General features: G+C 35.7%; 1 protein-coding gene across 6 annotated transcripts in view; it reads right to left on the bottom strand.

The window, feature by feature from the left end:
• The window catches only part of Lrp1b (LDL receptor related protein 1B), a 1890041-nt gene that overhangs the window by 255298 nt on the left and 1610257 nt on the right, over window positions 1–24486 (bottom strand). For 5 of the 6 annotated variants that reach the window (XM_040745299.1, XM_040745298.1, XM_040745300.1 and 2 more), the window contains exons 50-55: window positions 22538–22660; window positions 20197–20316; window positions 13971–14099; window positions 11307–11429; window positions 7415–7555; window positions 5613–5800 (exon numbers count right to left, since the gene is read on the bottom strand). In XM_040745299.1, coding sequence (XP_040601233.1) covers window positions 5613–5800; window positions 7415–7555; window positions 11307–11429; window positions 13971–14099; window positions 20197–20316; window positions 22538–22660 — 824 coding nt within the window. The remainder of the gene's footprint in view (window positions 1–5612; window positions 5801–7414; window positions 7556–11306; window positions 11430–13970; window positions 14100–20196; window positions 20317–22537; window positions 22661–24486) is intronic. The other variant, XM_040745301.1, reaches the window with a different exon arrangement.

Below are 24486 nucleotides of genomic sequence, written 5' to 3' on the forward strand. Positions count from 1 at the left end.
TTCGTTTTTGTTTTGTTTTGTTTCTTTTTTTGGTGTTTCAAGACAGGGTTTCTCTGAGTAACTTTGGAGCCTATCCTGGCACTCACTCTGTTGACCAGGCTGTCCTTGAACTCACAGAGATCTGCCTGCCTCTGACACGCGAGTTCTAGAATTAAAGGTATGTGCCACCAATGCTGGCTGGATCTATTTCATGAACATGTATTTCTTATTTTTGAAGTTATAGTATTATTACAACATTTGCCCCCTCCCTTTTTCTCTCCAAATGCTCCCAGATACCCATCCTGGTCTCTTTCATATTCATGGCCTCTTTCTCATTAACCAGTGTTAAATGCATACAGGTATATACTCCTATATATGTGTGAACTGAAATTAAACTTGGCAGATGCTTATTATTGTTGTTGCAACTGTTCTTGTTCTTGTTCTTAAACCTGGTCTGTTCTGGTTTCTTTATACAAGAGAGTTTGTGAGTATTGAAAACTGACTTAAGAACAAACAACTTAAACAGCTAAAAGAGCATTTTACAGCTACTCATAATAGAAATTTTGTGACCTTTATTTGTTTGAGAATGAAAAAGATGACATACATTTGCATCTGTTAGGAAACCTATCAGATGTTGCATGTTCATAATATTAATTCATAATTTTAATATAAAATATTCATGTAGAAGAAATAAGGTGATATCAGGAAATTAATGTGCTTAGAGTTTAGATAAATATGTTTTATACATGATGAATCCCCAACTTCATTGGTTCTCAGCCTTCCTAAAGGAGCAGTCCTTTGATGCACTTCCTCACAGAGTTGTGAGCTCCAATCATAAAATTATTTTTGTTGATACTTCATAAATGTAATTTACTGAAATTATGAATTATAATGCAAATATCTGTGTTTTATAATGGCCCTAAGCAACCTTAGTGAAAAGGTTTTCAACACTCAAAGGGGTCATGACTGGTATATTGAGAACTACTACCCTAGGCCTTTAGAACTTCCAATTTCCAATTTTCATCACTATTCATCTCATTAGACTCAGCAAGAGTATGTATTGTTTAAATCTCTGTAACCCACTGCCAATCTAAGAAGTACTCCAAAAACCAGTAAATTCGATTTCACACTCTTATTTTCATATCTTAATTGAGAATCTTTGATATCCATCGATAAAAGTCATTCTGCATCCTTAGCTAGTGACCTAAGAGCATCCACTTAGACTAAGTATGTGCTGTTCACAAATAGCACTACACTTAAAAATGTGTACAGTGATGTAGGTGTTAGTGGTTGTACAAACTTTTACTCCCAGCACTGGAGAGGCAGAGGCAGATGGATCTCTACGACTTCAATGCTAGCCTTGTATGTAAAGTAATTAAAAGAGTCAGAGATGTTACACAGAGAAAACCCGTCTTGGAAAAATCCTAAAAAATCAAATGGAAATGGAAAATACTGGAAGAGGTAGGGCACTCAGTAAAGTGTCTGCTGGGCAAGTAAGAGATCCCTAGATGGTATCCCTGATATTCATGCAAAAAGCAATTGAGAACTGAGTTTAGAGAAAGACCTTGTCAAAAAATAACATAGAGATTTATCAAGGAAGATAACTCTTGACTCCATGAGCACTGACATACTTGATTATAGTCACAGTCACAGGCATGTACACACATGCAGCGGCACACACAAAAATTTTAAATTCCTTATGTCACTCAGTTCATAGCTTCTTTTTTATAATGTTGTAAGAAAAAAAGAGAGGGATTTGATAGGATGAGAAATGTTTTCACTTTTGAAAGTACTCTGAATTAAATTACATCATAATTTAGTCCAGAAGGATGAATCTGACTGTTTGACACAAAGTTTGAATCAAAATGCTTTTTAAGCAAAGTTCTGTAGAATGGCTGAATGCCTCTCAGAGAATCCCCATCTAAATGTCGTCCATGAAATGATTGTGGATGCCAGTGTCAGGTGGACACCAGCATTTTTCACATACATAACTTTAATAAATCAAACTTATAGACAAATATATTATGTGTGTGTATAATTATACATGTGCAATGAAATAAATAAAAGTATAAAGTTTATAGTAACTAATGTATATATGCATGTGTATAATTATATATGTGCAATGTTATAAATAATAGTATAAGGTTTATAATAAATATTTATAAATTTTAAAAGTGAAATAATTTAAAAATATTTTTCTCTTCAAGCCAGTAACCTTGCTTAATTTCAAAGTCTTAATCATGATTTGCTAAAATGCTACTGTAAGAAATTTTAGGAGACTAATATGTAATTTTAAAAGATTATAGGTTCAATTTGTTTCTACATGTTAGGTAAATATAAAACTTAAAAATGGTTAACTATTAGATACACACTCTCTTATTAAGTGCTGTCTTGACTCATTTGCTGTTCCTCTTTCTTCTTATGGTATGTGCTTATACATGTATACATGATATAAGTCTATAAGTTAAGCTACATTCTAATATAAAATATAGCCCAATTCATTTCTGAAAAAATAGCTTTCTTCATATTTCTTTTGTTTTATTTTCATTTTTCTACACTAGGGAGACAACCTAATGTCTTGTTCATGCTAAGCAAATATTCTACCCATGAGCTTCATCTTCAAAACTCCTATTTCACCTTTCCTTTCTATTTTTCTGTAGGAAGGGAATGGTTTTGAAATTCTTGGGGTGTTAGGTATACACATACACACAAATATTGTGGTGGTTTGACTGAAAATGTCCCCCAAAGACCCATAAGGAGTAGAGCTATTAGGATGTATGGCCTTGTTTGAGTAGTTATGCCTTCCTCTTGTTGGAGGAAGTATGTCACTGTGGATAGGATTAGGGTTTCAGAAGCTAAGCAAGGCCTAGTATTCATTATCTCTTCCTCATGCCTGGGCTTCCAAACAGAACTGACAACTCCTTCCCCAGAACCATGTCTGTCTGAATGCCGCCATGTATCTCAACATGGTAGTAATTGACTAAACCTCTGAACTGTAACTCCCAATTAAATAGTGTCCTTTATTAGAGATGATGATATCATGGGATCTCTTCACAGCAGGGAAACCTTAATAAAGGCAAAAATTGGTACCAGGGACTGGGGGATTGTTGTGACAGTCCTAACCATAGTTTTGTTTGCAGGAATATGGTCTTTAGGTCTTTGGCTTAGGAAAGCAGTAGAATGTTTTAAGTGTAGCTTAACGGGCCATACTGGGGGTGATTTGAACTGTGGGGGCTTGGATCAATAAGTTTCAGAAGAAAAGTTAGTATGTGTCCTAGAGACTGTTCCTGTACTATTTTGGTGAAGAATGGGGCTGTTTTCTGCCCTTGTTAAAAAATCTGCCCGAATCTAAATCGAAGAGTTCTTCATTAATTTCATCTGTAGAAGAGATTTCCAAACAGCATAGTATAGACTATACTACATGTTTATTAGTGGCCATGCTAATGTATATCTATAAAGAAAATGAACAAACTAATAAAGGAAAGTTACAAAATGTACAACTGAGGAGCTAGGAGGCAACAGAAAATGGTATGGAGCTAAGTCTTATGTTCAAGGGGATAAAAAAGATTAAAGAAAATCCTGATGTCAAATGAAATGCTGGGGGTGCTGACCTCAGGGCAAGGTCCCCATTAAGCTTCCAAATTGTGAAATGGAATTAAAGACAAGTGAATTGCCAGTTATGGTGGCACACACCTTTATTCTCAGCACTCTAGAGGTAGAGGCTGTGAGATCACTGAACTCAAGGCCAGAGTGATTTACAGAGGGTGTTCCAGGGCAGACAAGGTTAGGAAGGTTAGGCTGTGAAAGAAACTGTTGAAAACAGAAAGCTGATGAACATGTAATTGAAGGAGGGGTCAAAATTCCAGTCCCAGCAAGCAGCAGAACTTGTCAGCCTTGGCCATATGTTTTTGGATTTAGAACCAAGGTTACAAGAAATGGGTTATGAAATCTCCCTTCACTACTAAGGAAATGAGTTGAGGCCAACTGTATGTCAGGCGTGTCTCTTAATAGCAATAGAAACCCTAAGAAACATATACATCATATAATTCTTACTATATACAGTTAAATAATCATAATACCAGAAATTCAGAGATTAAAACTAAAACTAGCCAATTGGCTATTAAGTTGAATTTGTATTGTACAGAAATGCTTTATAGAATTCTAGAGAAGTCAGGAAAAACTTACTGGTGTCTTCATGCTGGACACATCTTTTTGCTCAAACCTTCTTTACAGAGTTCACAGAGCTGATGCTGAACCACTGGTGCTGTGTGAAACTACTTGCTCTCACAGATGTAACAACATGACTTAGCCTTTGAGACTATACAAGGTCAACGTGTTTCTTATTATGATATTTTGTAAAGATCTCCCCCCAATAAATGTGCCGTACACCCTTATATGTGTAGATGTGTCATAAGTGTGTATTTTGTCTATGTGTAATTCACTCTTATATGTGTAGATGTGTAAGTCTTATATGTGTGTTTTTTGCCTGTGTGTCATACACTCTTATGTTTGTAGATGTGTAAGTCTTAAGTGTGTGTCTTTTGCCTGTGTGTTGCCTTTATATCTGTATGTGTTTTCTGTTGCCCATAAAGGACAGAAGATGTTGTTGGACCCCAAGGAACAGGAGTTACAGCTAATTTCCATGGGGTTATTGGGAAGTTCACTGGTCCTCTGAAAGATCAGAAAGTACTGCTGAGCCATTTCTCTAGCTACTTGATTTATAAATGTATATAAAATCACACGTTAAGGTTACTTATGATGAACTGCATATGTGTAACTATATACATTTCCCAAGGTGAGTTCTAAAGATACAGAACTCAGTAGAGAAACCTCTGTCTCCAGTGTTATTTCTAACTGGCAATGGGCTGCCTCTTTATTGCCCTGAGTCAGTGTCCAGTTAAAAACATAAAACATAATTTTGGAGTAAGTTATTTTTCTTTCTGTGAGGCAGGGAACTGTGCACAGAACTTTTCACATATGAATGGGATATGCCACCAAAGTAGTTATAGCCTCAGGCTGCAAATTAACTATTCTAAATGTAGTTTCCCAATCAATCATCAATTTCAATAATACTGAGTCAGTGATAGTATAATATATCCATGACATTAAAAACTGTATCTGGCCATCATTTTTCCACTGAGTCATTCTTCTCATGAAAACTGTACTAGTAAAAGTGATGAAGTAATTAGGTATGAGTTAAGTCTACTGTGCTTATTCCAGGTTTTAATAATGCATGAATTATATATTTTCTTTATGATTTTATGATAATGTTGGAGTTTATATTTTAATATGAATAATGTCTACCCATTACACTGAAAGGATGTGCAGGAGGAAGGAGGGGGAAATGAGAACTTTTGTGGAATGTACATTTTTATAGCTTTTATCTTCTCACTATCTCTAAACTCTCCCCTTCCCTTGGGCTGAAAGTTGTGACATTTTTTATTCCTAACTATATTCTTATAACGCTCATATATACATTAGTATCCTTTTTCAGATAGAAATTCTTCTGTAAATCCCTTTACCTAGAAATATTACAATGCTTTTTCAAGTTTTAAGGTCATATTGGAAATAAAGTTTTTATTGTATCATTTTTTGATGTTTGATATGATCTGCTGTTTTTGATGAGTGCCTACCTTGTAACTTACTGGCAAATCCTGACAATCTTGAGAACATCCGCTGACTTTCTTACTCAGACATTCATTTATGTGGCAGTTTCTCTCATCTGAGCCGTCACCGCAGTCATCCCTATTGTCACAAAGACCACTGCTGGGAATGCACCTGCCATTTTTGCACATAAAAAATGAACTGTTGCATGAATGTTCTGGAAAAAGAAAATAAAACATATGGAATATAAAAGGAATGCCTTTGTATGACACTCTTCTAAAAAACACTCGCAAATATGATAACTGGTATGTAAAAAATTACCCTGAGTAAACGTGCATACAAGATGCTGCACAGGTTGGTATCAGGTTTTATGAACAATGTAAAGGAGGCCAAGGGCAAACAGTCTGCTCCTGCTTTACAGTTACCAAAGACCCAGCTTTCCTATGAAATCAATATTCAAAAGAAGCATCTATAGTAATATTAATGTATTCTATCTCATTCACACTGTGAATAATGAGTTCAAATGTGTAAAGATGACTTGACATTTCCTCCAAGCTATGGATCTCTGAGAAATTATTTGTCACTAAAAGCCAAAAAGGTAGAAGAGTTGGGTAATGATAAATTCATTTCTTCCAGAAAATATAGCACTGAAATTTTTAAGTCAGGGCATCATAAAAAGATTTAGAAAGAGTTCAACTTGCAGCTACCTAAACTGGAATGCTGACCATTACAGATCATAGTATTTAGTCAAGAAAAGAAAGCTTATTAACATGTACAGGATATCAGCAAAATTGAGTTTGGATTAAAATACATGACTAAACAGTTTTTGTTATAATGAAGTGCTACATAAATTAGTTTGGTTGGGCATTTCTGTGAGTGTGTACATGTTTGTACATAATATGTTCTTCTATTTTTGTTCAAAGGATATGTAATATCTAATTTGTGTATGGATGCACAATATGGATTATTTCTAAGTAAATATTTTCTAATATATTATCATTTTAAAATTAATTGAAATGTGATAATTATAAGTATTAATGGAATAAATAATAAGTAATATTATTTATTCCATAAAATTAAACATTATTACAGAATAAAGAATTAGTCTAATAATACTTTAAATTTTAATTTAGTTTATACTTTATATAAGCCTATATAGAAAAATTTTCCCTGTAAATAAAATGCCAGTACAAAATTAAAGATGGATATTGTAATATATGCCACATGCCTTTAATTCTGATATTTAAGAGATGGGTGCAAAGCTGGGCGGTGGTGGCACAAGCCTTTAATCCCAGCACTCGGGAGGCAGAGGCAGGCAGATCTCTGTGAGTTTGAGGCCAGGCTGGACCAACAGCCTCCAATACAATACAGAGAAACCCTGTCTCGTAAAACAAAAAACAAAAAAAAAGAGATGGGTTCAAGAGAGAAGTTAGAGATCATATTTGGTTATACAATTTGAATTAGTCCAAACAATACAAGAAACTGCCTCAAACCAACAGCAAAGAGGTAAGAGAGTAGAATAATGAATCATAAGGTTTGGCACAACCTTAAATGTAAACAGTAGAAAATTCATGGAACTAGTAGAAACATCATGTGTCTGACTCTGTGTGTCTACTTCACTGTGTACCTAACCAGACATAAAACAAAACAAAGTTTCAAAATCATGGCATGGTGATTCATGCTTCTCATTTCAGTGCTCAACAGGTTGAGACTAGAGAATTCCAGGATTGAGGCCAGCCTAGACTGTATAGAGAAACCCTGTCTCAAAGAAACAAATGTAAAAACATGAGAAGAAAGTTTAGTATGAATAGAGTACTCCAGAGTGTAGTACCTGCACTTCTGCACTTGGGGTTGATTGGTGCCTCATCGGAACCATCAGGACAGTCAAAGTCACCATCACACTGCCATAGAGTGTTCACTAGGCAGCGTCCATCAGCACATTGGAACTCTTCTGCACCACACTGCCGGTACCCTAGAAAAGATCAAACAAGCATTCTACAAGCTCCTATTACAAAAATTAATCAACCCTCCACCTTCTTGGTGCACAATACATCCAATCAATTGGGCCATGTACCTCTGTGGAAAGTACTTCTCATTTCTTTCCATTACTTGTTGTGTGAAAGCAGGAATAAAGGCCAAATATAAACTTGGAAATAAGGTACCAGGTTTCTAGACAATGAAGATTACATAATCAGCTGTGTCTATTCAGTGACTGTCTACATCCAACCCATTTCTTTTAGGATGTAAAACAGAATGGAAACTACTAGAACCTACTTCCATACTTGATTTCTTGGTTAGATATATTTTCAGAACATATGGATAAACTGAGCCTGAGCTATAGAAACCATTCACTGTAACCATAGTGTTATATTTGTTCTTGGCAAAATCATTCATTGTAAAAAGAAATTGCTAAAATAAGGAAAAATAAATAAATTTTATGTATAGAAGTATGAGCATGAAAATCTTTGTAACTATCCTTTACGCAAATTCTTAGGATCACCTATCCAATATGAAGATTTTTAGGATCATCCAAAGTCAAACCACAAAATAAGCTCTCATTTGCTAAGGTTTACATCTGTTTGTTTATGTGAATTATATGTTTTTGATTTTTAAATTGGAATTTATAATGAGATTTCCCTATTCATAGATTGTAAACAAAGTCGTTCCTTGTAAGTATTAGTAAACCATGGTAGTTGTTGTGATTTTAGAGGTAGAATTTTATGGCTTAATAAAGTTCTAGTAACACAGACAACTCATTGCACATCTAGTGAAAGTGTTTGTCACACTGAATGATGAAACTGTAGTCTGCTATAGCATACTGTTATCACTGCACTAGCCATTTGTCCTTGCTAGCAGGTACAGCAAGTCCTTGCTAGTCCAATCAGCAGCAAGTCCACCCTTATGCCTATAAGCACAGTGCTTTGCTTTTCTTTCCTGCAAAATCTTGTCTCTACTTAACAACTTTCAGTACCCATTAATTAATTAAACATCATTGCTTGTAACATCTTCCTTCAGAAATTCCTCTTAGAAATTAAAAGGAAAAATGCTAAGCAAAGACTGTCAAATTCAAGTCTCTCAGGATTCTAACTGATCAGTTTTTGGCAGCATCTTTGTTGCTCTTGACTGCACAGTCTCTACCTGGTTAAGTATCCATAATCCACTCTCCAGAGCTTTCCCTCAATCTTCCTGTGTGACACCCCTTCCTAATCCAACTTACAGGGCTGCAGGTGAAACCCTGAACTCCATCTCTAGAATATTGCTTTCTTTTTTTTTTACAATTTTCATTTCTTTACTGTTTATTTCTTACTTTTGTTTTGTCTCTGTCTGGCTCTTTCCTTCACTGTGCAAAGTTGAGAGCAAACCTTAGTGCTAATGACCAACATAGTAACGTGGCACATCCACACCACATTTGTGGTCTCTAAAACCACAATTGCAAATCCCCAACCATTTATTGCACATCTTTTCTGCACCATAAAAACTGATTCTCACTCAATTGTGTTATAATGCCATTCATAAATTCATGGGAACTGGAAATGCCTTTATCCTGCCCATACCATGGCTGAACAGCCAAGAGTGAGCTCCAAGTGTACTTTTCCATTCCACATCACCATTCATTATATGGTTTATAGTTACATTGTTCACCTTTAGGATATTCCACTAACTTCCTGTCATGATGGGGGAAGTCCTTCTGTGTACATGTTGGTCTTATTGGTTGATAAACAAAGCACTGTTGGCTAACAGGGAAGAAATATGTATGAGACTAGAAGTGATGGAGGATTCTGAGAAACAAAGGAACAGTTAGTCACCAAGTATAAGACAAGAGGAGGAAGAGGTCTGGACCCTTTCTCCGGTAAGAGAAGACCACATGGAAATATTCATATTAGCAGTTATGGGTTAATAATTAACTCAGAGCTAGCCAATAAGAAACCATAATAAACAGCCAACATCTTCATAATTATTATAGTGTTCTGTGTGTTCACTTGAGACTGATGGGGCTCTGGGACCAGGCTGGCAGGAAGAATGCTCTTTACACTGTCATCTTAGGTTTCTTCTTGTCCCTGTCAGTATTTATCCTACTATCATGAAAGAGATGGTTCTATAGCTTATATTTTACTGTGACATGCCATTTCCCTATATCACACATTTTAACACCAGGATTTGGGAGGCAAAGGCATTGGGACTTCTGTGGGTTTGAGCGTAGACTAATCTACTCAGCAATTTCTAATCCAGTCACTTATTTCAGATGATAGGGAGATGATTGATAGATAGATGACCAAAGAGGATTCTATGTTATATTGTGATGTAATACTTAGAATATATTGAAGGACTAAAATATCAGATAATTGTAAAACTAAATATAGTAAGATTTCACAAAGCCCACATGGAAGATGAAAGGTAGAATACCAGAGATGGATGAAGAATGGCTCTAGGTCCACCTCAAAGAGAAGACAGAGTAAGCACACAGTATACTACACTGTGAGAAGCTGACAGAATACTAAATCCATGAAACTGGGAGGATATATTTGGGTTGGGTCCACAGTCCAACAAGGTCAGACGGTTACACTGAATTTCTATCATTGATGGGAGGTTGGTGATGATACATATCTAGGCACAGGGGCTGTATTTGTATATGCATTGTATAAATTAATTCATTCTTGACATTTAAATATTTAAAAGCAACCAGACTTAGAGAAAACAAAAACTTAAACTGAATTTTAGTATATAACTAATTTACTCAAATTATTCTATTCTGGAAAGAATATATGGTGGTCATATATTAGTTATGATTTATTAAATTTTTCTGGAGGATTCTGAAATAAAAGTCAGTCACAAGCCATAGGAGCCAGGCACAAATCTATAATTCCATGACTCAGGATTAAGAGATAGATGGATCTCTGAGTTCAAGGCCACCCAGGGCTACACGAGATTAAATCAGTCTAAAAGAGTAACAGAGTTCATGTCTTTAATCCCAGCACTAGGGAGGTATATTTGACAGTAGTAGGGTCTTTGGTAGTCAATCTTGGGATTAGTTTATAGCCATGTTGAGGAGAGCATAGCAGTCTGAATGAATCTGAAAAGAAGTAAAGTTAGGAGCAGTATGAGGATCACCCCTTTTTTCTGAGCTGAACTACAGGTAAGAGCTAACGACCAGCTGTTTGCTTTCCTGATCTTCAGCTTGAAGCTTGAACCCCAATATCTGTCTTATAATTAGATAAACAATGTAATGCAGAGGTATATTTGGTGATCATAATGTAAAATTTGAACATGAAGTAGTGTATATATCAAAGTAAAAGATGAAAGAAAATGCTAAGTACATTTTTTCTTGATAGCTTATATGTTATATAGCAGAATTTAACATAATTTTTGGGGGGTTGTTTGGATGTCATTATTTTCGCAAGTATTTTATTAAACTGTAAGATTGAACAAGATAGTCATTGCTCATTTGAAATTTCAAAGTAACCCTAACTACGTTTACACAAAGGTTCCTTCCAGCCATTTTCCAATTTGAATGCTAATTGTTCTGAATCCATAATAAGAGGAAATGGTTTTCAAATGAGTGTACCTATGCGGGATTTTAAAAATTCCCCCACTCCATTGTGTAATACTAAATTCACTGACTTTAAGACACTAATAAACACCTATATTTATTTTGGTTACTTGTATATCTTAGAGTCCCTTTAACAAACCTTGAATGGATAAATCCTATGAAACGTCATACTCACCACACTGCAGGAACTCATCTGAACTATCTCCACAATCATCATCGTGGTCACACACAAACTGCTTGGGAATGCACACCTTATTGCGGCACAGGAAAGCGTTTTCGTCACATGTATTATTGGGTGCTAAGAAATTACATAAAGTAAAATTATGTGAGCACATAATTTATCTTCTCTCATACTTGAAGTGTACAGTATGAAACTTTTTTCTATCAATTTCTAGGTACTCCAAAAATTAAAAAATTCTAGCATATTGCCATTAAATGTATTAGGTAAATGGATGATCTCATATGTATATTAAAATTCTAATGCTTGCATGCATGACTCGAAGGTTAATTGAGTGAGCAGAAACCATTAATGTCCATGACAGACATGGAGGATACACCAGGAAGACTGAGAGTGTCACTGTTCCTATAAGAAAAATCTTTTGGTAGCCTTCAAAAAAGACTTGTGCAAGGCAATGAACTAACATGTGCAAGGCAATGAATCCCATCATAATTCTACCAATACCATGAATGCTGACTCTTGCAATGGGATATTGATCTTAGAGGAACGCAGTCACATGGAAGCAGTGTTCCAGCAAGATCTATGTAATGGCTGATTCAAATGTGTAGTAAAATTCATTCAGAGAAAATCCACTTTGATTCTATATGCACAGAACCACAAACCTTAGCAGAATTCTTTACAGTCAACTAACAGTACAGCTGCTATACTGCTCGAGGTTCAGGGTGTTGTGAAAGTTTCAAATCTGTGATCTGCTATAGTGAAATGGCAGCTGCACAAGTCTCATAAATGGCTCTGTTTTTGCCTGCTTGAAAAAGTAAGCACCTTCTTTGTTCATCTGTTTCTTCGTCTGCTTAATGCGGATAATTAAATCAATCCCATAAAAGTATGTAGCACTTATCTTTCAAGTTAGGTTCAGCAATTCATAGGTACTCTCAGAATTCCTATTTCTATACGAATTCTAGTTATTATTCCCATGTATTTATAATGTAAATAAAAACTGCCTTAAATGAAAAATCTTACGACTGTACTGATTAACACACAATGGGTATTAAAAACAGTAAACACTGCTGTCCCCTTGGAAAATGCCTCATGTCTTTGTCTTTCAAGATGCAATAATATGGTGCAGTTTTCAATAAATCAGCACAAGATTATTGGTATATTTTTTGTGAAGATCTAGTGTCCTTTAAGTACATCACTCTGAGAATTGAGATTTTTACAGTTACTTTCCCACATACCTCCCAGTCTCCTGTGGCCAGCTCCCTTTACACCAGATGATCCAACTTTCACTATCCTCTTAGTAATTGTCAACATAGAATCATAAACAGTAAAACAGAAAGGATCCGTGTGTGTGTGTGTGTGTGTGTGTGTGTAGTCCAATATAATTGACTTTCTACTAATTTATTTTGATCTGCTGTGTAGAAGTCACACATAAGTAGCATTAAGTTTGCACATTTTAATTAATGTGAACCTCAGAGTTGTTAATAAGGCATCAACTTTGAGCTGTGACAGTTTCTCTAACTGAAGTGAATTATGTCAATCCTGACAAGTATGTTTTTCTTTAAAGCAGAGCAACAGCAACTTATTTTTCATTAACACTATCAGGTCACTTGACTACAATTTGTTATGTTTTAGCATTATTCATTGAATAATACCCATGTGGTCTACAAATGTTAATGTACCTCCCAGGGTACTAACTTACTACAATAGCAATAGCATGTGGGATCATCTGGATTTCTGAATATATTCAGAGTCCTTTGTAATTCAGCCCTCTGTGGCAACATTGACCTTCCCAGAAACACATCGGCTTCAAGATCACAGTTTTGTATATTCTACAACAGGATGAGTAGTAAGCAAGTAAGGCTGTATCAAATGTTTTATGTTTTGCTTTTATTCCTTTGACATACATAGGTGACAACACATTCACACATTATATTTTAAAGACATGAAGATTGGGTCTTTAAAATCAATTATAACTTTGTCAGATTTCACTGAACACACTGAATCTGACAAACAGAACCTTCCTGAAAAACAACCTGCTCAAGAGATCATTAGTTGGTCTTGACATCTACAGACACATGCTGAGGTTTCTCATCCTCCTGATCATGCAAAAGAGTTTATGAAACTTTTACTGTTCAGTCTCTCCTTGAAATGACTTTGAGTTAGAAAGTTTGTAAATTATCTGACCGCAAAGGTTTTCCTCTTGATCCTACAGTTCCCTTCAGTCCTATTGATGCTTTCTTTATCTGACCCAAGGGTTAATATCACATATCTAGAATTGAAAGGTGTCCACTGACTTCCTGAACCATATTTACCTAATAGCAGCCATTTATAGCGTATCTGTAATAGGCATTTCAAAAACAATTTGAAGGGGATAGTGGCTTAACAGGAAAATTCTGTACATAATGGAGTTGTACTATTTTGGAGCTTAAATAGTAAACTTGCAGTCAGTGAAATAGTTTTTAAATTGGTGCTGACATTGAGCATTTAAAACACTCTGAATGTAGAAGAAATGATAAACTACTATTATTATAACATCTCATCTGGACCCTAGAGGTCCAAGGATAGGGAAAGTGAAAGAAGGATATTGTGGTATGAGAAAAACAATCCCCCAATATTCTGCAGCTGATGCCTTAGACACAAAATGTCAGTTAATGTTCATACCACAGCCTGCAGAGGAGAGCTCATCACTCCCGTCGGGACAGTCTCTCTCACCATCACACAGCCAGTGTTGGGGCACGCAGGCATGGGAGCCCTGGCAGCTGAACATGTCAGAAGCACATGTAATAGCACCTTAAACCAAAAGAAAAGTGTTATTAAATCATGTGCATCCACTAAAAACTAGCCACAGTTCATCTTTCCTGTAGAAAGAAGGAAGAAGGTCTTGCATGCAATTAAGAAAAAGTAATTATTTACAGTCATTGATTATGCTGTCCTAATGAGTGTGGACATATTCTTGTTTAAGGATATATTCTTTCCTAGTCTCAAGTCCTATTGTGTTTATAAATGTACCATGCAAGTAGTATCTCATCTGTTGAAAAAAACACCAAAGAATGTCCAAGAATGTTTAAAACAATGACATGAAGGAAATGAACCTACACAGACAGGAAAACTAGCAGAGACAATGATGACAATGTTTCATAACTTAGCATATGCCAACTAATCAATGTGTCAGCTCCTTTAGTCCTGTAGAAGTATTACTTAACATATTCACAGAGAAGGACATCAGCTTCCACAAACTGAAAACTTGGAGAGATCTCTAGGGAAGCACACCATGGTGACCTGGATGCACAGATGTTTCCTTCTGGCTCTAAGCACATTCTCTCATTTGCTAATATGAGCATTGTTCAGTTTCATCATACATTTGCTACAAAGACTAAAGCTTGCTCCCTTCTCCTTTATCCAGAATCTGCCTTCCTGCTTCTGTAACTTGTCCTCATGAGCTGTCTGATGCCTCTTTCAACACTTGCTGAACTGGCCTATAAATTCACAGGGACACAGACAGCTTCTGCATTAGCATACAGTGATCACACATCAATGGCTAGTTGTGTGCTTAACCACTTCCATACAATTTATCTTCAATGATTAGTTTATTTGTATACATAAAATGTTTGTTGGGTGCCACTCACTGACCCCCAATCCCATCCCCTTTCTGTTCCCCAAGTAGAGTGAGGCCTTCCATGGGAGATCTTCAAAGTCTGTCATATCATTTGGAGCAGGGCCATGTGTTTAGGCTGAGTGACTATCTGTCTATGTGGAATGGGCTCACAAAATCCATTCGTATACTAGGGAGAAATACTGATCCACTACCAGAGGCCTCATAGATTGCTCAGACCTCATAATTGACACCCATATTTAGGGAGTCTGGATTGGTGTTATGCTGGTTTCCCAGCTATCTGTCCATGAGTTCCCCCACCTTCAGGTTTCTATGGGTTTCTCCAGCCTAGTCTTGACTCCTTTGCTCATCACTCCTCATTCTTTGCAACTGAATTCCAGGAGTTTGGCTGAGTGTTTAGCTGTGGGTATCTGCTTCTGCTTCAATCAGCTACTGATTGAAGGCTCCAGGATGGCATATAAGGTAGTCATCAATCTCATTATTGGGGAAGGGTGTTTAAGGTAGCCTCTCTACTATTGCTTAGATTCCTAGTTGGGGCTCATCTTTGTAGATCTCTGGACATTTTCCTAGTGCCAGGTTTCTTTAAAACTATAATGGGTCCCTCTATTGTGTTATCTCTTTTCTTGCTCTCTTCTATTCTTCCCCTGACTCAAACTTCCTGCTCCCTCATATAGTCCTCTCCCCTCTTCTTCTACCCTTCTCTTTATCCTAACTCCCTCTCATGTCCCCCCATGCTCCCAATTTGCTCAGGAGGACCATGTATATCTCTCTTAGGGTCCTCCTTGTTTCCTAACTTCTCTGGCAGTGTGGATTGTAGGATGGTAATCCTTTGCTCTATTAGACTGAAAAAACTCAACTTTTAAATTTTACTTTTGATAAAATGTTCAGAATATATGTCAACAACATACTTCCATGATTTCTGTTATAATATTTTGTGTACCTATAAAAGGATATAGCAAGTGAAACTTCTTTAACTAACAATTGTAAGGTTCTGTGTTCAATTTCCAGAAATGCAAGAAATGAATAGAAAAAAATAGAAAGAAAAAAAGGACTGATTCAATTGACAGAAAATATTTGCTTCTAATCATACAAACCAGAACTAATGCACTTTAATAAGTGATTATTGTCTTTTCACTGTTTAGTCATATGATTACTGAGAGAATAAGGTGTTTCTGAGACTATTCTTCTCAGACCATGCAGCAGATGACTGTGCCCCTGAGAGACACAGGCTTTCCTAACACTAGTTACCTTTACATATATGAACCAAGAAGAAAGGTTTTGAAGAACTGATTATTTCGATGTTAAGAGTGAATAATATAACACAAAATGGGGCTAAGTGAAGAGACAAGAAAATAATCTATAAAATAATTGCTGCCTTCATTTAAAGAACTCAAAAAGCAAGTCTCCAAAACACCAAAGGATCCAATCAAAAAGTTGGGTACAGAACTAAATACAGAATTCTCAGCAGAGGATTCTAAAATAGATGACAGACACTTAAAAACGTGCTCAACATCCATAGCCGTTCAGGAAATGCAAATCAAAACAACTCTGAGATACTGTCTTACTCCTGTCAGAATGACTAAAATGAAAAACACCAACAACAATGTGCTGGAGAGGTTGTGGTGAAAGGGAAACATTCCTCCACTGCTGGTGGGAGTGCTAACTTGTACAGCCACTTTGGAAATCAGTATGGAGATTCCTCAGAAAAATGGGAATAATACATTCCACAAGACCCAGCAACTCTTCTCTTAGGCATATATCCAAAAGATGCCGATTCATACAACAAGGATGTCTGTTCCACTATGTTCATAGCAGCATTATTTGTAATAGCCAGAACTTGGAAGCAACCTAGATGGCCCTCAACAGAAGAGTGGATAGAGAAAATGTGGTACAATTACACAATGGAGTACTATTCAGCAGATTTGCAGGCAAATGGATGGCACTAGAAGAAACCATCCTGAGTGAGGTAACACGTCACAAAAAGAGAAACATGGCATGTATTCCCTCATATGTGGATTTTAGACATAGATCTGGGGGGTCCCAGCCTACAATCCCATGGCCAGAGAGTCTGGAAAACAGAACCTTCATTCAGTGGCTGATGAAAGAAGAGGCAGACTCCCACGGCTAAGCACTGAGCTGATCTCAAGAAATCCAGTGACAGCGAGGGAGGACTGATGACCAAAGCGGTTAAGACTTGGCTGGTTTAACCCCCAGAAACAGCTGACCTGACAAGGGTTAGCTCTTGAATCCCAGACTGACGCCTGAGAATCCAGCATGGGACTGTTCAAGACCCCCTGAATGTGGGTGTCAATGAGGAGGCCTAGGTAAACTATTGAGCCTTGGGTAGTAGATCAGTATTTATGCCGGGTATACAAATGGACTTTGGGCTCCCATCTAACACTGAGAGATGCATTCTCATCCTGAACTCTTGTGGGAGGGTCTAGGCTCTGCCCTGGATAAAATGACAGACTATGGACACCTCCACGGAGGGCCTCACCCTCCCTGGGGAAATAAGGGGATATTGGAGGGGTTGGTGGGAGGGTATGGGAGGTGGGGAGGGAAACTGAGAGCGACCTGGAATTGACATGTGAAGCAACCTTGTTTCTAATTTAAATTTAGATTTAAAAATAAAATATAAAAAAATTAACTGCTATTTTATACTGTTGACTTTTAAAACAAGTATCTTCCCCCAGAAATTATTACATAAGTACCTTATTTTCAAGTAATTTTCAATATTAAACTCATAATAACTTCTGTAATTATGGCAATGCTGTGATCAAATTCTTCCAGGACTTCGAGATTTCTCTTGTCTAAATTTTCTCTCATGCTAGAAAAAGAGCTATGAGTAGGTAATTATAAAGACATCTCCAACTAGGAAATGACATTATGTTTTTTGCAGCCAATTTGATGGCTCCCTTGATAGTGTTCAATGGATTCTGAATGAAAAAACTTCTAAAACACTAAATCAACTGGGAAGAAACTGTCCATAGAGAACCTCATGCTGTCATTTCCTAGTTGCAACTTCCATCTGGCATAGCATTCAGCAAGGAAATTTTATCCTTGGGGATTATAAACGCATACTGAAAACCATTCACCATGCCATACTTGTGCTCTGCTCATACAAGAATAGCTGATTGGTAAAGATCTGTATCCTAATAATATGTTGGAAATTGGAAATTTGTCTCTACCTCTGCCATCAGCCATTAGCTCCATTATTTCATGTACATTTATTAATCTCTATGCATTTCCCTTTTTTCACATATCAAAATCTAGAGATGGAGTGCAGTGTGAATTTCAATGTTGAGCTCCTCAATATGGCATGTCAGAGATACAATCCATTTGGTAAAAATCTTGTTCATACACATCATCTTAATATTTGCAAGTGAGGGTCTAAAATCTATAATTCAATGAATTTCTAAAAAATAATTATTTTGGTACAGTACATGTTGTGAGTCACTAGGTGAGTTGTTTGTAAGATTGTCTTTTGATTCTAAAATATTAGATTCATTTGCTGATTGAAATTTGGTCACAAGAGGTAGTTCTTGTTTATGATTATATTGGTAAGGAAGAAAAATAGCCTATACATAAATTGAATTTACTCATTATTTTAAATGCAAATGAAATGTTTCTGTATCATTTTCTTCATTACTTAAAAGCATTTTCAAGACATTGAGAGAGAGAGAGTAGAAAGGGAGCGAGAGAATGAGGGAGAAAGAGAATGACAGAGATAATATCACTTGAACAGAAAGGTAAAAAGACAGGAAGGAGAACCAAGAGAAAGAACAGGAAAAGTCTCAAGTACACAGTGCATGATAATCATGACAATTATCTAGACAAATCTTTCCATGTCTTTTTATCAGTGGAAAAGTCAAGAAATGAGTAAAGAAATTAGTTTCCTATGATTACATGCCCTGAAATTCAGATATGAATGCAGTGGATCTGTACAGGTCTAATCTTCTGCCCCTTCCATTAGACTGTGTTTTTAAGAAAGTATCAGTGGAACGTTTTAGTGCCTAGAACTGAAAGATTTATAGCAAGGGAACAAATAGAGGAGCTAACGTCATGTAACTAATCAATATTTCTTGTGTTTAAAACATTTTGATAATTACTCTTATGTTTTATATTTCTATCTTACACAACTCTATATTGCTCCAACTGCATAAAAATATTCTTTGGGGATGTCATAAATTCAGTAAAATAAATTGCCTGTTTCAGGAGATAATGCCAATTTTATGTTTCCATTGGACAATTCTATCGAGGTTGAGAATTATAAAGAACTTGGGTCTCTTATAACAACCTAAACCGCTGGCCAATCTGCTGAAATGTGAATGTAGAGAGACAGTCAGCTTTGTCTAGACATCTGAGTTTATTTCTCAGTCTTCCTGTCTCTAAAAGGGCACTTAGCACTTGAGAAATCCAAGTAGTAGTTCCATATGAACCACATAATAAACACTTATGATTATTAAAATGTAAAATACTGCCTTTGCAGCTGAAATACATATCATATATTTAGTATAATACATAGTAGGTAAATATAGACATTTAACACTACAATACCAAAAATATTGAATTTAAAAGTACTTTGAAAACAGTATAAATTTGCCAAGTTTCTTTATTTCCAATTTACAACAGTGCACTAGCAATGCTTCCATACAAAATGGGCACACAAAGAACATAGGTGGTTAATGGCAGTGAAAATCTTTATACTAACTTTTGGGAGACGACACAGCTATATACTTATGTGTCATAAAATGATTATTTTGTCTAATCATGCCAATCAATGGAATTTCCTGCAAAGGAGCATTGTAAACTAGATATATGAAGGGCAAATGTGATTATTTGATGCCACTCATGCAAAATTCCACATATCGAATATGTGTACTTTGAAAAACAAAATAATAGAGGCTTGATGCATGACTCAGTGATTAAAAACATGTACTGTGTTTGCAGAAGATGGTAGTTCAAATACTAACACCCGTATTATGTAGATCCTAACCACTTGTAATCCTTGTTCATGTCACATATCTTATCTATATTTCCACACAGAGACACACCAGTATACATATACTTAAAAATAAAATCTTAAGTCAAAAGAGTACCTGTAGCTTTAAAATATAAGAGTGCATATGAAAACAACAAAATCAATTACATATAAATAAAAATTTCAAGGTGTTTAATACATTGGCAAGCACAGATATATGCTATATGTCAAACATACATGCTACTTAAAAATTCACAGGAGTATTTTTTGAGAGCTCAAAGGAAGCTGCTCACCACAAATGCTGTCACTTTCATCTAGACTGTCTCCACAGTCATCCTCACCATCACAGATCCAGTGTTTAGAAATGCATTTTTGTACAGAACAAGCAAATTGGTTCCAAGAGCAAGAAGAATCTGGAAAACAAAAATCATTATTTTAGTGGAAACACCAGAAACATAATTTCTGGAGGTCTATTAACCAATAGTACAACTACATACAATGATATTATATTTTTAAGAACCTGCATGAAAAGGTTTCTACTACAATGAAAATTATAGAGGAAATAGGTATTTTACCCTTGTTTGAACCTTCCACAATGTGAACATCAATCAAAACGTCACTTGGCAACTAGTTAACATACATAACTGACAAAGGTTAATTAATTATAAGCAAGATAATCTTAAAATAGATTTTACTGTGACAAAGATTTTTCTTAGACACTTTCTACGTGTTTTCTAAAACCAAACCATGTTAAAATTAAATAAACTAAGATCTTAATTTGTATTGTGACTCTGTATAAAGGCCAACAGTTTACAAATTCCTGTGCTTCCAGCTTATACAACCTTATCCTTACAGTATACCCCTTACGTGGCTTACCTCTTAGCTAGAGAATATGCTGACTACACTCTTTAAAAATCCCCTTCACCAAACTAGGTGCAGAAGGTAGAATTTTCTTTAACGTATTCAATCTTAATGACTAAGAAAAAAACCTGTATCATGAACAAGCATATACATGACCAAAAATATTTGTTTCCAAAGATGTGAAGAATGAGGTTCAAGCTTGACAAAACAAAACACAAAAACAATAGCTAAAATGCTTGAGGTTGTAAGTTTTAGTAAGAACTCCAAAATTCATTAGAAGCATGACAGTTTTTCATATAGGTTAGATATTTTTAATAACACATCTCTTTACTTTTTACAGTGTCAGTGTTTCCATTGTCCTGCTTCAGCTCCTGTTTTGTTTCCACCTAGCACAGTGCTTTATCAAGTGGCATCCCAAAATTAAATCCTCCTGAATGAAATTATTCAAAACATACATTTTCATTAAAATATCAATTTGGCTTTGTGACTGTTGATCTTCTTGTCAGACTCGAGAGATTGAGAACCAGAAAAGAAACAATTCTCTCAGCATATCTGTAAGGGGCTATTGTGAATAGGTCAACTGGAGAGCGAAGACCCACCCTAAATGTGGGGTGAGGCCTGGGGCTGAATACCAAGTTGAAAATGAGTTAAGTACAGTGTTTATTATTCTCTGTTCTTTGAATTTGGTCTCTGTGTGAGAAGCTGCCTTCTGTTCCATGCCTTTTCTGTCACCGAGCTACAAACCCCAACAAAACCTTCTTACCTTAAATTGTTTGTGCCAGCAAGAAATGAACTATCTTTTCAAAACACATATTTTAAGTGGTGTATTTTGCTACCAAATATTTAGTGAGCTAAAGCAAATTTAGGCGATTTTATTTAAGGAAATTCAAAATTTAAGAAAATGTAATTCTATAATACATCACTGTTTAGAAATTATGAATTGACAAGACTATTTTTGAAGTTATTTTTCTGGAGCAGAGTGAATATGTGCAGAATTTTAATTACAAAGAACACGTTTCATGATTTCCCATGGAATTTACTTTCAGGAGAGTTTGACATTTCACAAGGGATTAATTTTTAACCTTTTCCCAGCTTCATTCACCACATTGTGCATGTGCTATAATAAAAGAGTGAATAGAGGCAAGTTTGTCCTACACAAAATCATAAATTTTATGCTATAAAATCTTGTTTCTTTTCTTTTCAAACATAAACTAACTTTGCACAAACAAAAATAACGAAAGAGCAAGAAAGAGACAAGAGATTATTCAAAATCATGTCCAAAATTAATACAAAATTTAAAATCATTTTTGAGACATTGTTTCTCTGTATTTCTTTGCAGCCTGTCCTGGCACTTGCTCTGTACATTATGCTGGCCTTGACCTTACAGAGATCTGCCTGCCTCTGCCTCCAAGTACCGGGATTAAAGGTGTACCACCACTGCCTGGCCTAAATAATTTTTAATTTCTAAGAACATATATGTATTTTTGAAGTATTTTTCTCACAGCAGAAGGTAAATCTATTAACAGTACCTGAAATAAATACATCAAAATAGAAGGTACCACATTTACAATAACGGGGATAACTATTATTTTAAGTATAAAGTTATAAGAAAATTCTGGGACAAAAGGTTGTTATGGTATATAATAATTGTCTGTGTTTACTTTTATAGTGTATCAGCAATATTGTGCATAAAATCGCTAAGAATGGAAACACCAGAATATGAGTAGTAAAATGTGCAGCTCATAGAAGAAAGCAGGGTAGAGAGAGGCTCACCACAGTGCAGCTCATCCAGCCCATCCTCACAGTCCTTCTGACCATCACACACCCAGGTATTCAAAATGCATCTTCCACTAGGACAACCAAAATAATTCTCTTCACATTTGTGTTTGTTTTGAACTATGATAAAACATAGAATGCAGTGTCAAATATGTTAAATTAATGTGAGTCTTTGTCAGTGCATGGAGACACAATATTAATACCATGTGAGTTGGAAGAGACAAACCAGAAAATGCAAAATTCCTCCAAGTCCTAAGGAATGGCAAAGTTACAATGATGACCCAAGAATAAGAAACTATCCCAAATAATAGGGAACATCTTTTGCCAAGACTTCACTGTAAATCAATCCAATGTTGGTCCTAGAACTGGGAGCAGCGGTTGAGGGAAATATTGGATTACTTGCTGAATAAGTTTAATGTGATGATTAAATAGTAAAGGTAAAATGATGGAAATAACTGAATTCACTCAATGAAAGAAGGCAAAGTATCATAATTGTATTGGAAATATGAGTTCTGTGTTTATAATAAAAGTGTGTTCAATATCTGTCACTGTTTGATTTTAAAAAAGGAGAGGTGTATTTAATATTTCTATTGACTTTTCTGGGATATGGCTTGGTAGGAATGAACAATATTCTCAGTTTTAAGAAAGATTGCCCTCCCTGGGGAGTAGAATGGGGATAAAGTGGGGGTGAAGGGTTGGGAGGATAGGGGGGTAGGGGAGGAGGGGAGGGAGAGGGAACTGAAAGTGACATGCGTAAAAACTTAAATAAAAAATATGCAAAAAAGAAAGAAAAATTATATGATAGAACTTTGAAATTGATTCCTATAATTTATTTAACCACCCCACTGAATTAATCCATTGTTAATCATTTAAAATTATTCTTTATTTTCTGTAAATATATTTTTAGTGAACTCATCAATCACACAAAATTATTATACACACTATATCTGCTGAGATGATGCATAGACCACCTGATATGTATAGCTCTACCTGCTGCTTGGTCCTACTCTACCTGTCTACCTTCCATTGTGTGAATGAGAATTCTGCATTTTTACCTAGTATAAAACTGTTTTAATGTTGAAAAATAGCTTTTAAATAATGTGTTAATCCTGGAAATGTATAATTTTATAACAGTAAAGAAACACTAGTTTAATGATTATCAAGTAATGTTCTCTTGCAGATAGTTATTTTCAAAATTAACTGCAGATATAATGATGGAAAGAATGTGTCACTGTAAATATAACTAACTTTAGATTAATAATCTTGTCATCCAAGATCCATGAAACTAAAAGAATAAAGTTGTTCCCCAGTCTTTAAAAAATATTAATTCATCCTGTCTACAGACCATCATGGTTCTCTCTGACCCCATCAAGCCCCATCTCTCAGGCACATCTCTAGTTCTGTAATAGAATGTAATTAGCAACCTCCCTTTCACCAGTGGTACTTCCTATGAATACCACAGTATCCCTTCCTTACCTCCATCCTTGACTGGTCACTAAATTCTAGACTTTGATAGCTCTAGACATTACCTGTGAACACACTAGCCAAGAGGTCAACAAAACAGGCAACAAATACCTATCATGCTCTGACAGTTCAGAGGGGAGCAGAATCCAAGGAATAAAACAACTACCCAATAAAGACAAATCCAGAAATAAGCACCCTAAGCTCAAACCTCTAGTGGCCATCTTCAGAGCACCGCCAACAGCAGCCAGAGGAATATGTCACCGTTAGAGCACAATTATCATACTACATCAAGCCCTGAATATTCCACCATAACTACAGTACAAGGAAGCATCCTTAAAGGTAACTAAAGGTTATAATGGTCCTTAAAGAAGAAGTGAATAAATCCCATAAAGGAATCCAGGAAAACACAAACAAACATAATCTACTAAAGAAAACCAAACAATAAAATAGCTGAAGGAAACAAGTAAAATGTTCAAGACCAG

This window comes from Mesocricetus auratus, unplaced genomic scaffold (assembly GCF_017639785.1).
Source record: "Mesocricetus auratus isolate SY011 unplaced genomic scaffold, BCM_Maur_2.0 Super-Scaffold_100004, whole genome shotgun sequence".
NCBI classification, from domain to species: domain Eukaryota; kingdom Metazoa; phylum Chordata; class Mammalia; order Rodentia; family Cricetidae; genus Mesocricetus; species Mesocricetus auratus.